Below are 27,607 nucleotides of genomic sequence, written 5' to 3'. Positions count from 1 at the left end.
AGATGAGACTGGTGTAAGACGGGTCTCGAATAAAATGTTTTGTTTTTTTTATCCTTCACTGTTCATTGAAAATTCAGTGTGTGGTGGGGTGAGGTGCGCTCAAAGCAGAACCTGGGAATTGGGGAAGCACTAGCGAAGCGCCGCCTGCGGGGAGGGGCGCCGAGGAGCCCCCCTGCAGTATGGAGGGCTGGGGAGCCGCTGATGTTTTCAGACTGAGCTCAGCTCTATCCCGCTTCCAGCAGCAGAAAGAGAGTGCGCGCAGGCTGGGAGGAGGGCTCCTGAAGTGAAACGGCTCCCCCACCCCCTGGCAGCTAGTGCAGCGCCAGCAGCAGCACAGCCAGCCTCTGCTGCGTCAGGAAGCGCACGGAGGCAGCAGAACCAGCACAGCCACTTTAGAGGAAACTTGCAGCTCACCGGGCTCCGAGATCGAGGGAAGGCAGTCACAGGGCCCCCACTGTCCCCACAAGAAGCAGCTGCGCTCCTGACACAGGCATGACATCTGTCTGGTGAGGTGTGCTGCAACCTGAGCACTTGACACCACGCCGGAACGGGGGCGTCTTCTTTACGCATCTTGGCAATTCCCCTCGCTTGCTCTTTCTCTGCCCCTGTCGCATGCGGATGTTTGCTGGATGAGTCCTTTCACGTCGGATCCTGTTGCAGCTTGCTCCCCGCTGCCGGAGGTTACATTAACCGGCAGGATAATCACCTAAGACAGCCAGGGGAGCTCCCATCTGCACTGACTGACAGAGCTCGGCGTCAGGGCTCCGGTTACCTACCTGCAGCGTGGGACAGGCTCGGGAGGAGCCGAGCTCAGAGACTGCAATATCAGCTGAGGATCGCTCGCTGTACTGCAGACAGATTACTAACATGCAGTACGAATGCAGGTAGCCGGCACAAACTGCGGTCTGCAGGAAAAACTTGGGAATGCACTGCTCCTCCACTCTGGCCACACGCACACTTCCCCGGGCTTTTCTTATTTGATCCTGGAGTGATTGCACTAAGAGCCATCGCCGAGAAATATCTGAAATGTTTTCCTCGTTTCTCGAGGATGGATTTGGTTACATTGTTCTGAGAACGGAATTAAATCCAAGAGCGGTTTTATGATCCGAAGGGACCTGTACAGATTTGGATTTTGCTTTAATATCACTTTTTGCAAAGCATGATTTTCAGCTGACATTGCTTTTCACGTGAGCCATTGGATGCACGCAAACACCCCGTTTGTGCCTGTGCACAGCCAGAGAGAGCTGCCTTCCGCTTCCACATTATTGAACATGCAGCAGTGAGTGGCTGGTAACCCCAGTGGCGCGCACAAGGCGACCTGTGGTCCAGCTTCATTTTATTGCACACCCCTTAGTGAAGTGCCTAGAGCCCCTGAAAGAAGTGGGGCTTTTAACCAGCGTGACTGGGTGCATCACTGACCGTAGGGCTGTCCCGTGAACTGAGTCCCCGAGGAAAGGAGCCGCCACGCACTGCTTCCCCTGCCCAGAGGATGAAATAAGTTTCCAGACGGCCGCAGAGGAGGTCAGCGGTTCCCGGTCTTCAGCCTTCCCCCGTAAGCACGGGCACTGGGGAAGATGCGGGCTTTCGTGGGCTTTTACACGCTGCTCCTTCGGGTCTCGCTCACCCTGGCCGCCGCCAAGCAGCTGCTGCGCTACCGGCTGGCCGAGGAGGGCCCGTCCGACGTGCGTGTGGGGAACGTGGCCTCGGACCTGGGCATAGTTACGGGGTCCGGGGAGGTGACCTTCAGCTTGGAGTCGGGCTCTGAGTACTTCAAGATCGACAACATGACGGGCGAGCTGAGCACCACGGAGCGCCGCATCGACCGCGAGAAGCTGCCGCAGTGCCAGATGATCTTCGACGAGAACGAGTGTTTCCTGGACTTCGAGGTGTCGGTCATCGGGCCGCTGCAGAGCTGGGTGGACCTCTTCGAGGGCCGGGTGGTGGTGCTGGACATCAACGACAACACACCCACATTCCCCTCGCCCGTGCTGACCCTGACCGTGGAGGAAAGCCGCCCGGTGGGCACCCTCTACCTGCTGCCCACCGCCACCGACCGCGACTTCGGCCGCAACGGCATCGAGCGCTACGAGCTGATCCAGGAACCCAACGAGGGCTCCTTCCTGGCCGGCCGCCGGGGGGTGTCGGAAAGCGGGGGCAAAAGGCGCATGGAGGTCGACCCCGGCCGGAGCAGTGTCTTCGAGCTGCAGGTGGCCGACACTCCTGATGGGGAAAAGCAGCCGCAGTTGATCGTCAAGGGCGCCCTGGACCGGGAGCTGCGGGACTCCTATGAGCTGACCCTGCGGGTGCGGGACGGAGGGGACCCGCCGCGCTCCTCGCAGTCCATCCTCCGAGTGCTCATCACCGACGTGAATGACAACAGTCCGCGCTTCGAGCGCAGCGTCTACGAGGCCGACCTGGCCGAGAACAGCGTGCCAGGGACCCCCATTCTCCAGCTGCGCGCCACCGACTTCGACGTGGGGGTGAATGGGCAGATCGAGTATGTATTCGGGGCTGCAACTGAGTCTGTTCGGCGCCTGCTGCGGCTAGACGAGACCTCGGGATGGCTGAGCGTGCTGCACCGCATCGACCGGGAGGAGGTGAACCAACTGCGCTTCACTGTCACGGCCCGGGACCGGGGCCAGCCCCCCAAGAGCGACAAGGCCACCGTAGTGCTCAACATCAAGGACGAGAACGACAACGTGCCCCTCATCGACATCCGAAAGATCGGCCGAATCCCCGTCAAGGACGGCATGGCCACCGTTGCCGAAGACGTGCTGGTGGACACCCCCATCGCCCTAGTGCAGGTGTCCGACCGGGACCAGGGCGAGAACGGGGTGGTGACCTGCACCGTAGTGGGCGACGTGCCCTTCCAGCTGAAGCCTGCCAGTGAGACCGAGGGCGAGCAGAACAAGAAAAAGTACTTCCTGCACACCTCGGCGCCGCTGGACTACGAGACCACCAAGGAGTACAATGTCATCATCGTGGCCGTGGACTCGGGCAGCCCCAGCCTGTCCAGCAACAACTCTCTGATCGTCAAAGTGGGCGACACCAATGACAACCCACCCATCTTCGGCCAGGCTGTGGTGGAGGTGCCCTTTCCCGAAAACAACGTGCCGGGGGAGAGGGTGGCCACTGTGCTGGCCAGTGATGCGGACAGTGGTAAGAATGCGGAGATCGCCTACTCCTTGGACTCGTCCGTGTCCGGGGTCTTCTCAATAGACCAAGACTCGGGGGACATCACCGTCAACATCGTCCTGGACAGAGAGCAGACTGACAGGTACGAGTTTAAAGTTGTGGCGAAAGATAAAGGGGTGCCTGTGCTGCAGGGGACCGCCTCGGTGGTGGTGCAGGTGGCCGACAAGAACGACAACGAACCAAAGTTCATGCAGGACGTATTCACGTTCTACGTGAAGGAGAACCTGCAGCCCAACAGCGCCGTGGGTATGGTCACCGTGATGGACGCAGACAAGGGTCGCAACGCGGAAATGAGCCTCTTCATTGAGGAAGAAAGCGACATCTTCTCCATCGAGAACGACACCGGCACCATATACTCCACTATGTCCTTCGACCGGGAGCACCAAACCACCTACACCTTCAAAGTGAAGGCCGTGGATGGAGGCGAGCCCCCCAGGTCAGCCACCGCCACGGTGTCCCTGACGGTGATGGACGATAACGACAACGCGCCCACCGTCACCTTCCCTAACAACAACTCCTACACCGTTCTGCCGCCGACCAGCAACATACGCACGGTGGTGGCCACAGTCATAGCCAGCGACAGCGACACCGGCATCAACGCCGACCTCAACTTCAGCATCGTGGGGGGTAACCCCTTCAAACTTTTCGAGATTGACCCCACCAGCGGTGTGGTGTCCCTGGTGGGCAAGCTGGCACAGAATCACTACGGCTTGCACCGGGTGGTGGTGCAAGTGAACGACAGCGGGCAGCCCTCGCAGTCCACCACAGCCCTGGTGCACGTGTTTGTCAACGAGAGTGTGTCCAACGCCACGGTGGTGGAGGCTCAGATCTCCCGAAGCCTGCACACCCCGCTGTCCCAGGACATAGCTGGGGACCCCAGTTATGAGACCATCAAGCAGAGGCTCAGTATTGTCATCGGGGTCGTGGCCGGCATCATGACCGTCATTTTCGTCATCCTCGTCGTGGTAGTGGCCAGGTACTGCCGGTCCAAGAACAAGAACGGGTACGAGGCGGGGAAGAAGGACCACGAGGACTTCTTCACCCCGCAGCAGCACGACAAGTCGAAAAAGCCCAAAAAGGACAAGAAAAACAAAAAGTCCAAACAGCCTCTCTATAGTAGCATTGTGACTGTGGAAGCTTCTAAACCAAACGGGCAGCGGTACGACAGTGTGAACGAGAAGCTGTCGGACAGTCCAAGCATGGGCAGGTACCGGTCAGTGAATGGCGGCCCTGGGAGCCCGGACCTGGCCAGGCACTACAAATCCAGCTCCCCGCTGCCCACGGTCCAGCTGCACCCCCAGTCGCCCACTGCGGGCAAGAAACACCAGGCCGTGCAGGAACTGCCTCCGGCCAACACTTTTGTGGGAGCAGGAGACAATATTTCAATCGGATCAGACCACTGTTCCGAGTATAGTTGTCAAACTAATAACAAGTACAGCAAACAGGTAAGCACGGCTATCTGAATATTACCCCAGCCCCTGCATAAGGTTCTGTTGTCGAAATATGTTTTACTGAGATACTGATTTAGAACAATTCTCACATTGTTCATGTTAATCTCCAGCAGCAAACTAACAGATAACGTCACATTGAGTTGAGAACAATTGTGAGTTTTCAGGCCTGCGAAATAAAAGTTAATGTCATTTGAACAATTTGGTTCTTCTAGCGATACCAGCCGGAACTTGGAAGTTCGCGCCAAAGTGGTGGTGTCCCACAGTCCCCACATCTCCAAAATGTGATTGACGTTTTATGTCGTGCATAGATAGTTATGTGTTGGCTAGCAGACCAACAGAGCACTATACACAGTTAACACCTATGCAGACCCCTTGACTGTTGCTCACAGTATATTTTCATCATCACAGGTGCTCTTTGCACAAGATTCAATTATCCAGTTTGAGTACATAGTTGGAGTTACGATAGCATGTTCGAATCGTTTTTAAGTACATAAAAATGTCAACTTCAGTCCTAAAAGTGCTGCCCTGACAACACTATGTGATTTTCAGTCTATTGGTGAGTTGTAGCAGCACAGCCTTTAACAGTAAACACCCTGCCCCAAAGCATAAGTACATAAGTTACTTTTCAAGGTACATGTTTAAGGAAAGGCCACAGAGTGAGGGCAATTCTAGTTTGAGGTGCACAGAGCTCCCTTTTGTTGCCTGAATGGTAGATATTTTGGTTAAAGTTGCTGGGTGTTTATTCCAGACGTGTCTTCAGGCATGGGCATAGTGGATGATTGCGGCACACATTATTGCCAAGGGCTTCCGATTTCTACCACATGGACAGTGCTTGAAATGGAAAAATAAAAGTGCAAAGAATGGGTATTTAATGCTTGCAAATGCTTATTTAATGCTTGCAAATGCTTAGGCAAAAAAAAAACCTCAATTTTATTCTGAATTTTATTCTGAGGTTCACCATTTTTTAAATGTCATCATTGATCAGTCTCAATGAGCTCCATTTCCTTGGGGCTAACAGGACAGTTGATCTGTTTGGAGAAGTTGGTAATCGTAAATGGGGACATCTTCCTCACTCTGTTGCTTGGATGGTACTTGAATACACCTTAAACCCTTCAAACGTCAAACACTTGTTTGTGAGAAGTACCGCTACTCTCCAATTAAAAGTATTACGTTTTTCTTAAAAGTGCAGGTACTGTCCTTCTCTAAATAAAAAAAGTGCCGGTAAACAGGATCGGACAGTACCGGCCCATTTAAAGCACTGCACCTGGATTAACTTAATCTTCAGTGTGTTCCTGTATCTTAACCTTTAATGTGTAATCAATATTGTTCCATAACAAAGGGCTTGAATTAATAGAAATGGGTGATGAAATTCCAAATTGTTCCAAACAGGAGCCCACAAAAAATTCTGTTACTGGGTTAGCGAAATCCTTAATATGACACTGGCTAAGAATTGTTAGCGCTCAGAACCACAACACAAGCTGTCATGTTTTCGGGGATGTGAGATCCCATGTTCAAAACATCCGCTTGTTAAACCTCTTTTTTAAACACTTATTTTCCTTCGAACCTACTATTATAACACACTACATTTTGTGTGACTTATTCGAAACTTTTCGTAGTATTGTGAATCGCTCCTGCTCACACATTATATCATTTGTGTTTATTTAACACAATCCCGCAGTATCCACTCTGGACTGGACTCTGGTACGCAGGAAGTTAGCAACCAACATGAAAGGCACCTGATCTCAGTTAGGACTGGGCTTTATAAAGTAATAGTGTTCTACTTTGGGTGAGTGTGTCTACAATATGTGTGTGTAGACAGATGGATGGCTGGACAATAAAGGGGGCGTGGTTTAAGTGAAATAATGAATGAATGAATGAATGAATGGATGGACGAATGCACGGATGGATGGCCAGCTGATAGGAGGACGAACCTACAGATAGACTGAAGAATCGATCAGTGGGTTGATGGACTGGGAAGGTGAATATATTGGAGGAGGAGTGGATAGTTCGGTGGAAGCAAGAAAGGTAGCCAGATGGACACTAGAAAAACAATTGTGTAGGGGGTTAATAACCACAGTAGGAAACAATGAAATGTTTCTAGACAGCTCAGTCGTGCACATTGATTTTGTGACTAAGATACAGTAAAGGATAGATGGAGGAATGAGTGGATGAATTAATCAATCATAGAGAGATACATGGCTGATTGGTTGAATGGAGATATGGTCGATGTACAAATGTAAAGATGGCTCCAAGGATATATGTGTGTGTATTAATTAGTGCCTGGTTTATAAGAGATGGGTGGCTGATTGGACTGATGAATAGGTGGATGGTGAGTTAATGGATGTGCGGGTGATCTTGTGTCTGGGTTGGCACATTGAAGGACAGATAGAACAGATGGATAGCCAGGTAGATAAGTAGCTTTACAGACATACAGCCATCATTGTGGCCTGAAACTCAACCACAGGCAAAGCAATCGGACTCGCTCTCTAAGCTTCTGGTCACAGGGTTAGTAGTATGATCTGCTCGCGTATTAATGCTTCCCCACCCAGCTAACGAGTGCGCAAGCCAGATTATTTTACACGTATGGGGTATTTAATGCTTGCAAATGCTTAGTCAAAACACGAAACTCAATTTTATTGTGAGCTTGACCATCTTTTAAATGCCATCATTTATCAGTCCCAATGAGCTCCATTTCCTTGGGGCTAACAGGACAGTTGATCTGTTTGGAGAAGTTGGCAATACTAAATAGAGGCATCTCCCTCTCTCCGTTGCTTGCATGGTTCTTGAAGTACACTTGAAGCACAATGCAGGTGAATTGACCCCTCTCTCGGACTGTAAACGTCTCAGCCTCTCTTAGCAGGGTGTTCTTGGACTGGGCCACAATGGTGGTCACATCGGGCAGTATTCACAATCTTGCCTTAGCTTCATACTTTACACTTCGAAGAAGAGGCCTCTTGAGTCACATGCGTCTTAGTCAGCAGTCTGATCCCACATGAGTCCAAAAGTCCTCATACATGACTTTTGCAACTCAGAGCTGCAACATATGTGAGTCACAGATCTTTATCGCCATAAATTGATTCATGAGAACCAAAGAGAGTGGTTTGATTCATTGATAATTTCTTGATTGGCTGGTCTGCTTAATTATCTATAGGTGCTGTGCAAAACGCTGGAATTGAAGAGAACATACATGCAAAACGTGATAAAATCACATCTGCACTCTCTCTTCCAAATACATACTTCTGTTTAGCGATTTTTTTCTCACTCGGCTTTTGTAATTTGTTCTCAATCTAAGAAATCATTGTCCCATACTGTAAGAGTCAAGACATGGTGTTCATTTCTTATTGCCTCTATGTGGATATAAAATCTCAACAAATGCTAGACGACCACATCACAATTAAAACTATACACATTATAATGTAGCTTGCAATAGTTAAACGTGAACTCAAGACAAACATATTCTTCTTTTAAAAACGTGCACACCTTGCTGCTTGTGAAGGTGCCCTCAGCATTTTTAATGTATGGAATTATGTTACATTGTAACAGTAGTCGAACCAGTAAGATGTTCTTGGGCTAACGACATATAATGCTGACCACTACCAATCCCCCAAGCCATATAAGGCCCAGCCAGAGTGATCTTCTATATGGAAATAACTTTTATTTGCACCTTTGATGGAACATTGGAAGCTGGTAAACCAATGAGAATTCTGCCTATGCAGCCAATAACTACCAAGAAAAACACACTCGGCAAGAAATTTGTAGCTGCACAGCTCTTTATCCCTGGTACTGGTTGTACTGTTTGATTTAAATCAACCACTGCTGCTTTGGAGGGTTTCTCTTTACTCTCTGCCTCTTCAACATTGATCTACTTTAGAACCATTGGCAAAGGGAGGCCGCCTCTAGGACACCATGACTGGAAAGGCAGTCCAGGTTCTATGCATTGCTGTATAACTGCTCTCTCTTTTTGGTTGTGCTGGTAACCATGTAATGGTTTTTCTGTGACTTGCACACTCAGGGAGAGAGAGGACCAGAACTTTGTTGTGGTAGAGAAGACATATTTTCAGTACTGACCATGGTGTGTTGGATTCAACACACTCTTTGGTCCAAGAAGACAGACCACCTCTTCCCACTTTCCACCTTTTTTGGGTCAGAGGTGATAATAGTAGTTTGTATCTACTTACTGAGCTACAGAAAAAGTTAATTACTCCTGCTCCCTACTTAGGGGTTCTCCCCTGCGGCTTGGTGGAAGTGAATTAAAAGCAATTAATGCCGGCAAGTTAGGGCAATGCTTCCTACAAAGTGAGCTGCTCTGTTGAAAGTTTCATCTGCATCACACTCTTTTCCCCCTTTCCTTGCTAGGATTGCCTTTGTGGGCAGGTGGCACTGTAAAAACCAAGGCCGATATTTATCAATATTTTACGCAAAGCAATGCAGCAAGTCATCATGCTGCACTGCGCTGCGTGAAAGGGAGAGGGCAGGAATGCACAGGATTTAACATTATACCGCATATTCCTGCTTTGTGCCTGCATGGGCACACAAACTGCTGCCTAGCCCTAATGCAGGCACTCTTCCACCATGGTGCAAGGATGCCTGGTTGTAGGCAGGATTGTTTTTCTGCAGAAAGTTGCACCTTCCTGCACAAAACCAAGCCTCAGATGCATTATTCTCTGTCTAGAAAGAGGAAACAATGAAGGGAAATAACAATATTTCTCCTTCTTGCACCTCTAATGTGCATTCCTCCGGACCTACCAATCTTGCAAAATCTAGGAATGTGTCAGAATCCATGGGTAGATGTATTGAACACCCACACTCCACCCTTGGCACCCTTCCCTGCCACACAGTAACGCAAGGCAGCGATTTGCACTGCCTTGAGTTATTCTACATTTATCAAGCCACTCGGCCACACAAGGTGGCCTTGCATGGCTTGATGAATCTAATTTGGATTTTGCATCAGCCTTGCATCCGCTTGCATGGGCCTAATAAATTAAAAACATATTCCTGAAATTCAGCTAAATAACTGCATTTTCCTGTAGTCAAATGTAAGAAACTCAGTGAGATCTGTTAAATTAAAGCCTATAAGATAACTTCTTACAGCAAAGGGATACACTCAAACAAAACTATTTACATAATAACCAATGAGTAAATGGTATTCATTCCTCAGCATTTTCACTTAGAATAATATAATCATCAACGTCCTCACAAATCACACAAAGATCAAAATCACAATTGAAGAACACACAGTGTGGGAAACAAGTCAATGTCAAAACATAGAGAACAAAAAAATTGTGCTACAAAAATATCTTATTCAGAATATCGACTACCTGAATGTCATGAAGATAATTGTATATAGACAAGTATATATTTATACTATTCTTAACTCAACATCTATGTAGCTTGAGTTATGTATATCACAAAGATACATGTAGGTGGGGTTAAGAATAGGAAATATAGACTTACCTATATCTACATACCTTAACAATATTTTAGCAGTTGATACTGTGGTTAGGATATTTTTGTACCACAGTATTCAAAACTCAATATTCTGGTACAATACCATGACAAACAAAAGAAATGCTAGAGTTACATATGCTGAGATAACATCTGGAACACTTTAAAACTTCTAATATCAGATCGTCTATCACCACTCAAGGGATGGTCTTACCCTGTTACAAATAGTCTTTACCTCATTATGCACAGTCAATAAACATTTGATTACAAGTTATAGAGGAGGAGAGTACGAAAGCTGCAGGGCTCAGTATAAAAACAAACAAAATGATGGTTTACATGCTTTAACTAATATCAGCCACCGGCAAATACTCAGGGCTGCATGGTTATGTTGTTCTTTTTGTACTAGACTGAGACCTTCTGTATGCAATGTAGCTTTGAATTTGTTCAAGAAGGGATATCCTAACCCCAAATGACAGACCATGTCAATTCCAAATGAGACACAAATAACCTCATACTAGTTTCAGTCGTAGTGGGCTTCATAAGTCAGATGCACTTGAGTCTCACAGTGAGCACTGCATTGCATTTAGTTTTTTTTAATGACATTAACAAAAAAGTGATAGATGTGAGCCATAATACAGCTCATCTTTTTTGCTCAATGCACAATTTCACCATATTGTGAGTATGACTTTTAATGGCCCGGGCCCTGAAATGCTGAGCCACCACCACTGCTTGCAATCCTCAGGAGATGCTTGAATTAAAGAACAAGAAAAATATTAGCAGTGGTGAAAAGCGAAGGACAATCGAGTCAAATTAGATTAAACACTTTTATGCAAATAACAGAAATCAGACCACAAAGATGCCACAATGTGTAGCTTTCAGATTTACAGATTCTTTTAATTAAAAAGATGAGACGATTAAATGCTGCCTTAATGATAAAGTTGTTTCATGTACAAACATCTTTCAGATGAAAAAACAATCTGAGAAGCTGAACTATAAATGAACATTAGCTTAAAGTTAGGGTCTTGTCTCACACCGTATAATACAGAAAAGGACACATCGGGTATGTTGTGACCCAAAATAAGAAAAGAGAGTCTTGTAAACTGTAGGCTGAATAAAAAAAAACACAGGAGTGGGTTCACAATTTCACCCTTCTAAAAAATTAATGTTCTGTATCTGACAGACATTTCAAATGAATATTTTGGTCATGTGGTATAAATCAAACCTTCTACAATAATCTGAATGCATTCTAAAATAGTGTTTCTTCTTATTAATTGTCTGTAACCTAAAGGACTATACTGGGTGGGCAGAGACCCATGTACATATTTCAAATGCAAACTTAAATGAAAATTGAACAAGCATAGTATAGATTAACCAAAAATACTGTAAGTGATGTAGGGCTGCATCTAGCTATTTAACACTCTCTAGTTGCAAGAAATTAAATTATTAGTTGGGATGGATGGTAGTCCACCACAAGGTGGGTTGGATTATAGTCCACTACAACTAATGAAGCCATTGACCTGTTGGGTCTAGTCAAATTGTTTCAATAATTTAAACCAAAGTTCAACCCCTGGTAGCTGTGGCACATAGCAAGCAGGCTTAATTTAGAGTAAATGTGCACATTATTTTGAAGTACCAAAACAATTAAACAAAAATCCAATAAAAATTTAAGTGGAAAAAGCACCAACAAATATGAAGCACCAAATGTAAGTCAATGATAGTGGTAGATTTGGACCAAGGTGTGATTTCGATTTCAGGCTAACCTTGATAGAGTCCAAGTTGGAGACACCAAGTAGACTGGTGTTGGTGAGAGTCTGGAGAATTGAAAACATTTCTAGATCTCACTTCAGAAAGGGACTTTGTTGCTTTAAAAAAAAAAAAAATGGAATTTCTTCTAAGTACAAACTGAGCCGAAAACTGGTTCACTTTTTGAGAAAAACAATCCTCCCAGCACTCGTGCCACTGCAATAGTAGCTGCTGCTATACTACTGAAACCTGGACACCAGAAGCAGATTAGTCCCACTGGAGCTCTAGCGCCTCTTGTAACTTGTTGTGTGCCTTTCGACACAGAAGAGGTCCCTAACTGAAACTTTAAGTCCACTTCTTAGTTCCCGGTACAAGTGGCAGCAGTCCAGCCATTCAGGTCTCCTCACAGGCCTGAAACAGCAGGTGCAGTCCTTCTTATGTTCTTCGACCGGTCCAGAGGGTGTTCTAAAGAGGATGCCTCACGATGCTACATTTATGGTTGACACTAGTTAGTGGGTGGGGGTGACCTTTGGGCACTCCCTAACCAATGTGTATCCAGCAAATTCCCAGGGGGCAACCCTATCAACTTCTCAGTAGTTTCTGTTTGCCTTACTGCAAACAGGCCCAAACTGTCATGTACCAGGGCAATGCCAAGATGGCTGAAGTTTTAAGCTTCAATCTGACCCCAAATGTGTCATAGCCTGTCAATAAACTGAACTTCCCTGTATTATTGAAAGTTCTATCAACTATGGTACTCTACCTCCATCTTCTCATTTCCACAAATATCTACAAAGGCTGGCCGTAGGGGCACATTTTGATTCCTTCACTGCATTTGATAATTGTCTCTGCTCTACATTGATACTCACCATACCTCCAGAATTTATAGCAGCCTACATTCCCCCAAGTTGTATGTCTTGGATATACTTATATATTTATATGTGCTTTCTAAAACTAGCATGCCATGTATGCATTCACAAGCTACACAAACACACATCAACCTTATTAAGCAGCACAGTCCTTTTCTACGTGCCTCACTACTGCTATCATGAGATCCAAAGCACACTAGTGTCAAGAGTTAAGGCCATCGCTGTACCCAGAATGTCTTGCATACTACAAACTAAGTCCACCCTCTTTGGCACACTGTAACATTCTTTTACCTCTCCGAGACCTTTCCATATAAATACATTGTCAAATTTAACAGTATTAGGAAAACAAATATTTTCACTGTCTTAATTACCCCTTCTCAAACTCCCCACACTCCTGGTTAATATTTTAGGGGTACAGACGCTGGGCCTCTGAATTACTGCCTGTACACTTGAGACCACCAGACACATTTCCCATAGGGAAAGATGTCCCACAAAGCTTGCCCTTTGCAAATATGTTGCCGTTCAAACTCAGGAGTTGTAACTAATCAGTGATTTGGAACCACAATTGCAGCCACAAACGATTCAGACATACATTTATGACAAACAGTAAAGGAAACCTCTTGCATGCCAATTTGCATTTGTGATTCTGACAGGATCACGAAAGTCATTTTTCAAGATGCAAGGTTTTTTTACACTATAAACTTGCTATTGTAGATTGTAAGAAAGAACTTTTACTGATCCAGATTCTGTTACTTTGTGAATCGCACAGTTTGCAATCTCAGAAGGACTTTGTATATTAGTCCCTTAGTTTCCTCCCAGGATATCCTTCTAGATGATCCAAGATCCACTCCATACTCACCAGAATTAAAATAGATTTTTAATCACATCTCCTCTAACCAGAAACATGTTTAGTCTGTCACTTGTCATTTCTTAACCCACTACCAATCATGCCCTAAATTATACCACTATGAAGCCCCGCAATACCATAGGAATGTTCTGTGTAATTCATTTAAACTATGTAAAGTTCTAAAATCTGTTGCATTTTAAATTTCTCTTATCACCTCTCAACTTAGTATATAATTTTTACACTCAACAAACTTTAATATTCTTCCTAGTAAACCTGAATTGCTATTATGCACAATGTTTATGGTCAAAATACTCCCATTGTTTTCCAGAGAATTACATAATTAATTTTACAAATGCATTTAGTAACGCACAATTGACTGCATTTTGTACTGCTCCTTATGCCCACTGAAGGTATATTGAGACATCATTACAAGTCAATACCTTACCTGTAATTACATGATAAATGTTCCACCACTTTCCCAGATCTGCTGTGCCCCTTTTCTGCAGAAGAAATAAAAGATTGCACAGAGCTTGTGCATTCAATAGGTTCCAGAAAGGAGTTTTGTCATATTTGTAAAGACACCAATGCTTCTTGTCTTACTGTACAACACAGGCAGTCTTATATATTTTTCAAATCAGAGGTGACAAGAACACAATTGTTCATATTTTATGTAAGACTGGGTTTAGTATATTAATTCTGCCATTTTACAAAAGAAGCTGTGAAGTTCATTTCTCAGTCATCCTTGAAAATACTTGATAATAAACGAGATTTGAATCCTTACATGATACCGCTTAATGTCCAAAGGAGAAGACTGTGTGAATGCAGATGCTTAAAATAGTGACCTAATGTTATCATTTTGCAATCATGAGGATTTTAGTAGTTTTGTTATCCCACTTAGTTTTCCTGAACATTTTCTGTGAATAAGTATTTTGAATTGCATCGTTAACATTGTTCTACTCACTGATAGCATAGCTCACATTCCCAGGTAATTTTTGAAAGATATTTTATTTAGGAGACTTTGAACCAAAGGGTATGTTTTGCTCCTGGAATAAAAAAATATATATAATTTGGATTCCAGGTACTCCGTGATCTAGCTGAGAGGAATTCAAATCACAACAGCTCTGGCCAATATATAGTGTGCTATATGTGTATAAACATGCTTTTTATTTGCAATTCCTATTGCTCAAGTTACACATCTAGGCAGATCTCATAAGTGCTGCTATTATTAGGAACCTTTAAACTGTTTGAGATAGAAACAGATATTGCTTCAAATTATGGAGCAGATGTTTATTTATGTAGAAGTGCCTACTTATACAGAGCACACAGCGGCTTCGATGTTGCTTCATTTCAGTGACCCTGGCTATAGGCTGAACTACCTGTGTGGTTTTGTAAAAGCATATGCTATAATACCATTGGATTATTCCAAAAATTGCTGGGAAAATGTTATACTTAAATAGGAAACGATAGAAGTTACACTTTAGAGTATAGTTGCAGAGAAGTTATACCAGCTATTGTGATTTGTCTGCAGCTTCATTGTCCACAGTGGGCTTTCAACTTTCTAGTCTATAAATCTTTGCTGTAACTTACATATTTCTCATTAATTAGCTATGGTATATAACTGGAAACATCAATATTCACTTATCATAAGGCTATATTTGTTTTCAAGGACTTATTACTGACTAGAGAGTCGTCGTCATGCTAATAAAGCTCAGACTAGTGATCATTAACCTAAAACATTTCCATAGCAGATTACATTATCTATTCATTCATTAGTGTTATGGAGTTTAAATTTTTGATTGTTGCTTGTCCATTTAAAGAAAAATACCACTTTATTCCTAAGAACCCTAGGCATAGAGAAGTAATATTGTGTAGCATTGACGGGACACAACCCCACCTACAAGTTGGATAGCATTAATTGGAGCCATCATCCTATTAAGTTATTCTCTTCTTTATGAAACACATGGGATAATGCAGAAAAATATTTGGAGCATGGCCTACCTGTACTGGGGGCATTGACATTCTCGTTGGGGAAGTAGGCATGTGTGTCTTCGAGCTCTTTGAACAGGCATACAATGCATTAATTAGTTTTCAGGGTTATCCAATGTCGTCTCCTGAAGAAGAGCATAGTTCAATATTCACTGGAAATGTGATGAAATGAAACGGCAATAATCAATTCTTCACTGCAAACAGAATAAGAGCCAGATGTACAAGATTGCGAGTTAGCATTTTCCTAATAGTGAATTCTTGTGATTCACTATTAGGAAATTGCACAATGCGATGTACAACAGTGTGTTTAACAATGTTAGTGATTCGCAGTGGGTCGCAAATGGACCTGCCTCATCAATATTCATGAGGAAGGTCGCACTTTGCGATTTACTATGAATGGCTACAATCACAGGGATGGTGGCCTGCTGCAGTCAGCAGACAACCATGTCTTTGATTGCTTTTAATAAAACAAACTTTTTTTTTTAAATGTAGACTGTTTTTCTTAACGGAAAATGGGCTGTATTTCAAAACAAAAAAATGAAATGTTAAAGTTTCATTTTTTAAGAGTAGGCTGTGGTCCGTGAAACCACTGCCTGTTCTTAAAAAATATTTCCCCCAAAATTCTCAAACTTTGTATTGGTGGTAAACGGTGAATGATTTGCTACCGCATTTTGGTCGCAAACATTCATACATAAATTTACCATTCGGTACTAGGATGGGCGCCCCCAACACACTCCTTCCTCATACAGAATGGCAAAACCCAAACTTGGGCTTTGAAGATCCCAAAAAGCATTTTTCTAGTCGCAAACGGGACAATTCTGCAAATCAGCCATTTGCAACTAGCAAAATGTTTTGTACATGTGGCTCTAAATGATAAAATAAAATATCATTAATAGTAAATAGTATCTTTAAAGATTCTTTAATAAAAGTGGAGTTGGTCTTCAACTACAGATGACCTGATTCTAAGTTTATGTTTGTTTTGGGATTCACAAAACAGCATTTTAATAGTAAGTTTAGGAGCACAGAGACTCCGCAGTCGGGGCAGGGATCTCCATGCATAAAAAGATAGTCGTGTTAAATAATTTTATGGGAAGAGTTATCCACATGACTGTGGAGTCGCTGCACTCATAAACATACTATTAAAATGCTGTTTTGAAAATTCCAAAACAAATGTAAGCTTACACAAAAGTGTAAATTTTGGTTTGTGAATCAGACCCTGTGTGTGTGCAACTCTACTAAGGAAACACCTTAGACTTTGGAGTAGATTGTTTAAAGCCACTGGAATTGTATGGCATTAGTGGTAGCACATGAAAAATATTAAGTAGTGCAAATGCTGATTGCATGTATAAAATAGATGCCCAGTGAGTCCACTTTTGAGCTGCTGCCACATTTAGACGGTGGCAGTTTGAGATATTCTCGATAGTGGAGCTACCGCCAGCTTTGCAACTGGGGACACACTTTCGGTGGCAAGCAGCAGTAATGGTGGCACACCATTTGGATCAGCAGGCCCCGTCTCTTTGACTGATGTTGAAACTATGACAGCGTTAGATAGTAAGTATTCTAAATATCCACAGCGTGCAGTAAAAATGAAACCAGCATGTCTGGGACATTTATTATGTGGTTCCTAGACATGGATCTCCATTTTGGGAGTTCAAAGAACCACATAAGCAACAAAAGTTCCACCATGTGATGATGGCATGCAGACATGCCACCAGAGTCCCTTTTCTCCCTAATGAAGCTGGCACCCTGATTGCAGCCGATATGACGGTGACATTGCCTCCAGAACAATGACAGCTTGGCAACCTGACTGGCGATTTAATGACATGCAACATTGTAAACTGTGTCGCCTTTCGAAGGATGCTGCAAATGATAACCGCTAATCTAAAGTGGGTAAATACAATTTTGATGGAAGAAAAAGCTTGAGCCATCTTCACAGAAACACTGAAAATATACAGTGGACATTTCTCTGGGCAGGATTCCACACCTCACACAGAAGTAGAAATGATCTCCAGATTAATTTCCCCTACTTTGTCCTTATTGGGGAGGCGCACTTTGAGTCCCTAGGCACAGGTATTAAGGGTTTTATGCTTGGACAAGCTCCTTCCACTTAGGTATGCTCAGAAAGATATCAAAAAGATGCTGCAAAGTCATGAGCTCACACGTGTTAACTTCTGAAAATTCCTTTGAGTTAGCACTCATTATATCGTTTTATAGTTCTACCGAGCAGTCACAGAAAGAGCCCTACCACAGGCAAATCAATATTAATTTAGTTTGGGAAATAGAATGTATTTTTAAATATAACCTAAATTGCAAAGTGTTCAGTTTTTCCCCAGTGGCATGTGTGGTTGCCATGATGTTATCCACCTAGTTGATGCTTTTCAGTCATGTTCAAACTGCATTCTGTTTAGTAAGACTGTCATCAAGCTGTGTCGAAGTTGTTGTAAGGACTCCCTTCTAATCAAAATGGTTTGGTTAAAGATTACAATAATATAGCCCTGCTTTATAACATGGTAACGGCTCTTTGTTCTCCTTAGCTGTAAAAGAGAGAGTAAAGTGAGTATTTACGATTAAAGAGAACATGCAGGGGGCACTTGGGTAGTCATCTTCTATCTGTATTGACAGGTGGTTTTGTTGTGGAAGGTAATAGAATATGTTCATGCTGTTTAAATGACAAGCAAATATGCAACTATGAGGTTTCCTGACCTGCAATTCGGCTTCTGAAAGTAATAACATTCACCATTAATATAATTAGACTAGGTAATTGAAATGTCTCAGTTGCCTCGATATGCCAGTCTAGGGATATAGTTTCATCTCACCAGTGGGCGCTGGTCACTTTAGCTCTTTAAATCTCCGCGTTTAAAGGTATTTCATTCCTCAAGTCATTCTTTTCCTTTTTCTGTATATTTCAAATGCAAACAACAAAGGAATATTTATTTAGTGATGTGATTCCTGAGTGCGTGCTTGTCTACCGTGAGGCCTTCTTTGTGTTTAATCATTTTAATGAGCATATTGACGCACTGAAATTGATTTAGAATTTATCTTCAGCTCACAAAAAGACAGTGCTATTTTTCTGGCTTATGCTGCTGCACGAACAATTTGAAAGGCAAGTGTCCCGCTGTACGCAGTAAAGTAAACCATGCTGAGCTTTCATATGTATACCATATTTTGGTCAGTTCATTGCAGGATAAAATTAATTGCCTTTCTGTAAATAAATAACTCTTATTTAACTATAAAAACATTTTGAATGGAAAATATACACAATTCCATTCTCCCAGAATTAATGTTCTGAAATACATTATGATACTAATTCATCGTGTGCCTTTGTTACATTTAGAACAAAGAAGAACATGCCCCGAATTTGATATTGTGTTCATGAGATTTATTAGTTTTTTACTATTTTGGTTTGAGCTTTTTCCAGCCTTCTTAATTCCATTGAATCATAAACTATTTTTGCACCCTTTCCAATTGCTGTATCAGTGCGACTGGAAAATAGTAACGAGAAATAGTAGCATTTCCTCTCGTAGCGCCTATATAATTTTTCAAATTTAACTCCTTCGAGGATTTCAGAGAAATTACAATCATTCATTAACATTCACTTTCAGTAACATTCATATTACCGTTTTTAACAGTTATTAACACTTGAATGTCTATGCATGCTGGGTCGTTTAGAGTTTTACAGTATGTGGACACGAGCTGTAGCAATATTATTCGAACGTATTAAAAAATGAACTTTTAATTGAATTGAAAATAAGGTGCACCGTTTTTCTGCAAGCATTTTAGTGTGTAACATTGCTGCCTTCAAACTCATGTCTAAGATGGCCAATTCATAATCAATAATGTCTCTCATGTCTTCTTTATTGTTAGGTCTGGCATTACCCACGACCTTTTGATTTTACTAAAATTATATGTACAAAATAGTTGATTTTGCTAAATTATATGTATAATATACCTACTAACAGTGGATTTTAGCCAGAACACATCATTAATTGGTCTGTTGTTATGTAAATCACATTTATCTTCTGCCCATTGAGCATGAGTAATGGGTCAGTCAAATTCAGCCATTGGCTAACTTCACTTTAAATACCAGGATGCTACTCTTTCATAAGGAGCACATCCACAATGAAAGTAGTTCCCTTAAGCACTTGGGGTTACTGTGGTAATGTGTGATTTTTGAGACCAATTTTTCTTTGCTTCTAGTCCCTTTAGTTTTAGATTGAAGAGGGTCTTCAACAATAATAAAGTTTTGCAAAAACCATGGCAAACAAAAATAAGCCATGACAAAGCCATAAGACCGTCAGCCAATGGCAGGCACATTGGCTTTGCCAATGCTTGTTTCAGCTTCAGAAAGACTTGCATGCAGAAAGTCACTTCAGGGCTACACCTGGATGCATACATCATATGGTCCCTGTGTTGGAGCTAAATGAGCAAGGTATTTTTCCCTCCTGTAATTAATGTTTAAAATCTGCAGTATGCAGGATCGCCCTCACAGTTGAGGCTCTCTGGTCCTCAAGTATATTATTCCTTATCATTTAATCTGAAAATGTATAAAGTTAAGGGGACATCTGTCTTGTAAGCTCACATAATTTGTTTTAAATATTTTGTATGCACCTTGAAGCGTGAAGCATTCACTGTCTTGCCTTTTTTTGGCCTGCAGTGGACCAGGTAACCTAAAACTTGCCGTGGTTGGCTGGAGCTGGAAAACTCTGCCCACATTTTGTGAAGGAAACATGTTGTGTACTTAAGCCGCTTCACGGGTGAAGTTTAAAAGGTTCCTATGCCTTATTTCACGAATAAGAACTTAAATGCCTATCTAACTCTCACTTTGTGGTAAGAATATATATGCATTGCCACAGCATGAATCTAGGAGGAAATGTAACACTGACCAAGGGCAAGAATCCCACGAGTGATAAAGCTGGAAGGTAGGTAATGGGTTAAAACTAGTGTGCTAGGTGGCAATGATCATTAAAGAGATCTGTCTTTAGCTTCTTCCTGTATTGGGGCTGCTGTTCCATATGTGTGCATAGATGGTGAAGGCCTGCGCCTGGTATTTATTGTCCTTATTGCATCATTTAGTCACTAATCTGAGATGTTGTTTTCTCAAAGTGGTTAACTTCTTTGCCAGATATGTTAGGATATTATTCCTGATGACCTTGTTGGGGATGCAGCTAGTCTTGAAGACGAAACAGGCCAGGAAGGGGGGGGATCCTTCTTTCTTGAAGTGTTATGGTTTCATTCTTGTAGACATTTAATGAGACCAGTCCATGTGCATATAGTGCCTTTCAAGGACTCTGGCATAGAATCTGAACATCTCACCATCAAGCAGTGCTTTGTCTCCACGCAGGTGGGAAAGGGCCAACACCTACCAGCCATTCTCAAGTCATTTTCTTGGATAAGAGGTCTCACTTCCTTGAAGAGAGAGATTTGGGACCAGGCAGTCTTAGTCATCCTGGATGTATTTTCTTTGAGTGTGAGGTGAATTTTACCAGTGCATTAAAGTTATTGTTCCTTTGTCTCTCAGTTGGCAAGTGAAGCTTTCCATGTTCAGGGAGCCAATGCCCACATTACCTAGGCAAAAGTGACAGAACACATGATGGTCAGCAGTAGTGAGCTGTCTTTCAGAATTCACCAATACCTTGAATCCACTGAACTTTGCCACAAGTTACAACACCAAAAGTGTAAGCTGAGTTAATACTCAACAAATGTACACTGGCTGTAAGTCAAGTAGCCGAAAAGTGGAGATTGCGACCCATTAGGGCAAGTCAGAGTATTTGTTCATGGGTGTGTACCAATGACCATCTACCCAGACCATGAAAGAGTATGGATTCCACTGAAATGTTTGATCAAGCCAGAAGAAAGGAAAACATTAGTACCTGTTTCACATACTAAATAAATATGGCAAGTTATCATATCACTTACTAAAGAGTTATGTAAGTAGATAGAATCAGATCAGGACTGTTGAATACAAATATCATATATGCCCACTGGTACAATGGGGGCTCAGATCTTCTGCTATATGTCTTGCTGTGGAGACTGCCCTTTCACCTTGGCTGAACAATTTGTAGCTTAAAGGAACCCCATGAATGTTGTATTTAAATGCACAGAAATTGTTACAACGATTCCTGTAGGAGGGCAAGAAACCAGTAGGCAGCACTTCAACTAGAGTTATAATATTTTCACACAGAAACAGCATGCATCACCCAATGTAACTGACTTCACCCCATCTCACCAACATCTTTAAGCTCTGCTGGTACTCCTGAGACCAAGTATTGCATATTCTTGTGAATGCTCACCTTCCAGTAGATACTATTTTCATCCAAATATGTTTTCCATACTCAATTTGTCTATCCTTCCATTCAAAGAGTAAGTAAATGTTTGTTGGGTTTGTCCATAAATAGATTCTTCCTGTTGTGGCTTCTGAGAATATTTGTTGTATATTAACATTTTTGTGACGAAGTAGATTACACACTCATAAGCCTTTTAGAAACTATTTTCATTATTTTGTCAATTATTACTTTTTTGTGGCATTGCATATTAAATACTTTAATACAGCTTAGTTTGCACATTGAATCCTAACCTTTGTTGCTTTGCTTGCATCAGTACACCACATGACTAACAGAAATACCATACCGTGGATGTTTGTCTTGCTACATATGAGTACTTGCATGAAAGATTAAGCTTATTACATATCAGCAGGATTTTGTACATTTCAAAACCCTTATAAAATTGTTTTGTGTTATAGAAAATCTGATAACGGGTGTTGTTATATCTATGGATGTAAAGGTGAAACCCTACGTTTAACAGCCATATTAAGTTTAGTAAGCTTCTCCTGTATGATATCAAGTATGAAAGCATTCAACATAAGCCCACCTCTGTGTGGGTGTAAGCTCTATTATGCATACCAGCAGATGAGGGTGTGGTCAAGCACAGTTGCAAAATTAATTAATAATTCATACTTTGCAAGCTTAAATTTGAATGAGTCCCCAGATCAAAAGTGCACAGGAGGCAGCACAAATCAGTTAACAATATCAGAAAAACAATATACATTTTCCACAGTCTTCTACTTGATAAAGTTATTATAAATTGTGCTAATGAATATGAATGTCTGGTATCATAGGTCATAGTGAATATTCATCAATGCACCTTATTTATATGGCAACAAAAATGTAATTTATCTAGTCGTTCATCTAGCATGATGTAGATGCAACATTGTGTAGGAATGACCTAGTCTTGGACGAAAGGGATATAAGGCCACCTCAGTTGCCTTTAGGATGAAGTAGCAAATGATCAGACATGTAGAAGTAAAATGTTAATCAGGAGTGTTAGAGTTGTACTGCATTTATAAAATATCTGTTTTTATGATCACCCACATGCAATCTTCATAGCCTAACAAGTATGTGTACATCAGAGTAGCCTTGATCAAAGACATCAATGTCTCATTACATCTGAAATGTTCTTTACTGTCCTTAATGCTGTAAACATCTGATTTACCATGTTATTGTATGCTATTGCATGAACAAAGGATACACTGTATTCATTTTTACACTATGTATACAATTGTATGCCTCTCTCCTAGTCAGCAGAGTAGTTTAATGATACATGAAGGTTTGTCTTTCAAGACTTCAGCTTTAAAGATAGTAATTTACCATTTGTTTTTTGTGTCTTCTTGGTAGTTTGATGTAAGTTACCAATGTTTTGTGCTTCTGCCTTTTATTTTAATGAATAAAGTGTTGATTTATGGCTCTAAAGTTGCTGGGAAAAATGTATTTCTCCACTGGGTTTTGATTATGGTGTGTATGTCTGGCTTGGAGAATATCCACAGCTTAAGCATCCCTCTGTCTGTTTGCATTCAGTGTAATGCAGCACACGTTCTAGCCAGTATGTCATTAATGCCACATTGAATACTCTATTCCAACTAGAGTATGCAACAGTATGTTCTTGGTCCAGCGTGCACTTGTTGAGTAATATTTTGCATGAACAGTTTTTTTGCATGAACAGTGTGGATGGAGAGCAAAGCTCTCTATGTGCCTTTACTCACGTCACATCTTTACTGACAGAGCATATTAAGTATTCTTGGTTGCTTTTTATGCATTTTGACTTGCCATGTTGACCTAATGGTTTTGCTTCATTGAATCCAATGTACAAAACTTCAATAGGCATGGTATTAGGTGTCATTGAAGGAGGTGTGCCATTTCTAACTTGGATATAATGCCAAGTCACCAAAAAAATCACATCTGGAATAGTGCATTTCAGAAACCAATATCACTATTACATGTTATGTTTTTTTGTTCTGCTGTTTTGTTAGGCACTTGAACATCTACAACCATTTAAGGATACAAGTGTTGGGTCATTTTCTTCAGTGACATCTTTGTATTTTATTATGACATGCTGCGTTAAGCCAATTGTAATTCATACAGGCTGTATAATAAATCCGTTTTTATGCTTGACACTCTTGCACCCACAAAAAACAAGGCGACTACATGGCATGTCCACTACCCAGTACTTTACCAGCCAACAGCAGCAAACTACCTATTACCAGCTAAATAGGCATGGAATAACTAAAGAGATTTGGCACATGCCGCTGGCTATCGAAGGACTTTAATTTATTCCACAACTTCAGGGCCCAAAAAGCTGCATATTATGACTGCTTCTCGACATCTCACAATGACAGTTGGATCAGGGATGATTGTAACAGTCCATCCCAGCAGATTTATCTGCCATTTTCCCTTTCCAAACTTTGCTTGCTCAGGACCATAAACATTAAACAAAATATTTAAGAATGGACAACCCACTGCAGTAATGGTTGCAAATGCTGAGTTGCAGCATATGCAATTGTCAAACTGCTTAGTACATCTGGACCTGAGTAACACCACACAGAGGAAAACAGAGGGGCAACGTTAGCCCTTTCGATAAATGTTTCAGCTCATATTTGTACACATAGAAAAGAAGAGAAAAACCTTCTTAACATCTTTTCATTCTTTTCTGCCTTGGATTACTGTGCAGTTTGTACCGTCATAGATAGAAGAGAGGAAAGAGACCCATCATCATCTTTTCATTAATTTCATCCTTGGTTTACTGCACAAATTATATCATCATCTATAGACATCTTATTTATATTGTGAATACAATTGTGCCGCAATTTATTCTAATTTGATAAGTCTTAGAATAACACCCTAAAAGCACACAAATTGGAACCTGTCTGAGTCAGCATTGCTATGCTCCAACATATCAATTTAGGACAGTGCTGGAATAATTTTCTGGCTCTCAATGTCACTGTACTAAAGACACAGGCAGTATGGCAAATGCAATTGCTGCTTAAAAAACAAGTGTACTAAATGTTCTAAACACATTTAGTGCTAATGAGATCACAGTGCAAGGTCATGTTGTACATCATAAATGCAATTTTCCCAAATAAATAGCTAAATGTGGTGTGAAAATGCAATATAATTTACACAGACATCATTCTTATTCAAATTGGCCTCTTTGTGCAATTAACGTAATCAGAAGCAACCACAGGACTGGGAACTTAGGGCCTCATTTATTAGGAAATGGCACAGCGCAGTGCAGCATATTGGTGCACCGAGCTGTGTCATTTCCAAAATGCAGGAATGCACCGTATTTTCAAGAATACGGTGCACACCTGTGTTTACCCCTGCACAGGTGCTAAATCAGCTGCCTAGTGCCAATGTACCATGGTGCAATGATGCCTGTAGCAAACAGGGAGGCCCTCCTTGAACCAGCTGAAGCCAGACAAAGGCTTTCTTTAAAATGACCCTGTGCATCACAGCAGTGCACCTACGGGGGCACCACCGATGCTGGGGTCCCTAAACCTACATGCCCTACCATATACTAGGGACTTATAGGTAGGTTGACATAGCCAATTATAATTAGCCTAATTTGCATAATCATTTTACATCGAGCACAGGCCCTGGGACTGGTTAGCAGTACACAGGACACCATCAGAGTCAGGAAAACACCAGCAAAAAGTAAAAAAGGGGGACAAAAAGTTTTGGGGCCTCTGCAATATGCCCTGTTTTCTCACAGCATGGCACTATCTTTCTAGTGGTTTTCTTTTTCAAATCATTCTTCTCAGGTGTGGTAACTCAAATCACTTGCAATTGTGAATATGTTACAAAGAGTACAGTGTCTTGATAAATGAAAGTAAAGAATTACAAACATGGTACCTGGTTCACAAAAGTAACTTACACTTTTGAGTATGTTTACACTGTAGAATATGTTAGCTACTTTTGTATTCACAAAATCTGCATGTTAACATACTACATAAGTGTAAGTTCCATGTCTCCTTCCCCAGAGTAAAACAAATGGTTTGCTCTTGTATGGATGGGTGACATCTCTTGCTAAACCTTCACATCCCTAACCCCCTCTTTCTACTCCCTAATCCCATCCCTTAAGGATTAAGTCTGCCCCTTTCCTGTCCACTCTCTTGTGCCCTTTCCACATTCACTACTAAAACCTATACTTTATGTATGGGGAGACTCTGCAGTCAGGTTGGTGAACTCTGCACACATATGTCCAGGTAAAACATACTATAAAGTGCAGCTTGTGAATCGGGCCCATGATGTCTTGTCCATGAGAACTGATCTGGCAACCCCATCTTTAAAACAGCCAAATATGGTGAAAGCAGTCTCAGGGTAACATTTTTGCAGGATATCACTGACGGTGAAAAGCACAATTGTTTCTGCTAATGAGAGATGGCACCTTCAAATGTTGGTGTGAGTATATATGGAAGTGCTGATTTGTATGCTTCTAAAGTGAGCTAAACCCAGCCTCATATGTACCAGCTACAGGAAACTGGGTTATGAGTTCCAAAGGATGTGAGTCCTTTACATGTAATTTTAGTCATTTTCTCTTTACTGGAAACTGTGAGAAAATGCCCCTTTTTGCCTGGTCACCCCATTTTGTGCTGAATTTTGCTGTAGGATTTTAGACTTTGCACACTGGGTGTGCTCTGACGCCTAAAGAATATGAAATTGGCTAATCACTATTTTGAGACTTTGCATTTTGGGCCTGTTTGCAATAAGGCTAAAAGGATCTACTGCAAAAGTCGGTAGGTCAGAGCCTGGGAACCTTTACTTCATTGGCAGAGAAGAACTCGAACCCTCACCCAACTTTCCTCATAGCACTGCTGGACTTTTGAAAGGATATCAGATGGACTGAACCTGCTGCACTTAGTATATGTGACCGTGAGAAGGACTTGAGGAGGCTGAACCCCCTTCCACTTGAAATCTGAGGACAGAAAGACCTCCAAAGATCATAACGCTGATCCTTGGGTGAGTCCACGAACATAAAAAAAAAGCTGAAGAAGACATTCCTGTGGCCCTGGAGGCCTAGTAAGTGTACTCATATGATTGGTTGTGACCCAAAAGACGTTTGGGAAGTTTTTCAAAAGTTCAGCTCCAGTTCTTCAAAGAGACTGATGATAAAAAGTATCCAACTGGCAGTTCCATGGTGTCAGACTGAATTTCAGGCTTGTCCCATATGGAGCAGAGGTTTTCTTCAGAAAAACAACAAAGTCCCTTCCCAGACTCGGACATGTTTAACTTCCCTACTTCTAAGCCCTATGGGGCCAAACTACTTGGTATATCTGACTTGTGCTCCATCACAGTCAACCTCAAATCATGTCTAGGTCCCAGTATACAGCAACCATTGACTACCACTGCCACTTTGTTGCACTACTTCCTTGCAGCACCTCCCACAAACTTACTACCAGCTGCACCGGTGGAGCCCACTCACATCCAAAAATGAACAAATCCTAATAACGGCACAGACTACTAACCATAAAGCCCTCAGAGTTACAGACACATTAAGGCATGGGTCAAGGGTATACTATCAAACTAACAACAGATATGTCAGCTACATAAGAATAGAACCTAATGGCTAAGTTAAACCCTAGTTGAAATGTTATGATAACTAACAAGCAAGTCCTGAAAAATAGATGATTGGAACTAAAACTCTGTCTTGGTTGAGAGACAATGTTGTGCACAGAGTGATCAGGCAAGTAGACATAAATGTGATGGAGAGAATCCATAGACATGAATGGGAACCAACCAATGATT

General features: G+C 42.2%; 1 protein-coding gene across 4 annotated transcripts in view; it reads left to right on the top strand.

The window, feature by feature from the left end:
• The first annotated feature begins 209 nt into the window (after positions 1–209).
• The window catches only part of PCDH7 (protocadherin 7), a 749,767-nt gene continuing 722,369 nt past the window's right edge, over positions 210–27,607 (top strand). For all 4 annotated transcript variants that reach the window (XM_069202135.1, XM_069202134.1, XM_069202136.1 and 1 more), the window contains exon 1: positions 210–4,640. In XM_069202135.1, the coding sequence (XP_069058236.1) occupies positions 1,575–4,640 (3,066 nt within the window). In that variant the 5' untranslated portion in view covers positions 210–1,574. The remainder of the gene's footprint in view (positions 4,641–27,607) is intronic.

Source organism: Pleurodeles waltl, chromosome 1_2, assembly GCF_031143425.1.
Source record: "Pleurodeles waltl isolate 20211129_DDA chromosome 1_2, aPleWal1.hap1.20221129, whole genome shotgun sequence".
NCBI classification, from domain to species: domain Eukaryota; kingdom Metazoa; phylum Chordata; class Amphibia; order Caudata; family Salamandridae; genus Pleurodeles; species Pleurodeles waltl.
Note: the sequence above shows the minus strand (reverse complement) of the source record. Positions and strands in the feature narration are given on the sequence as shown.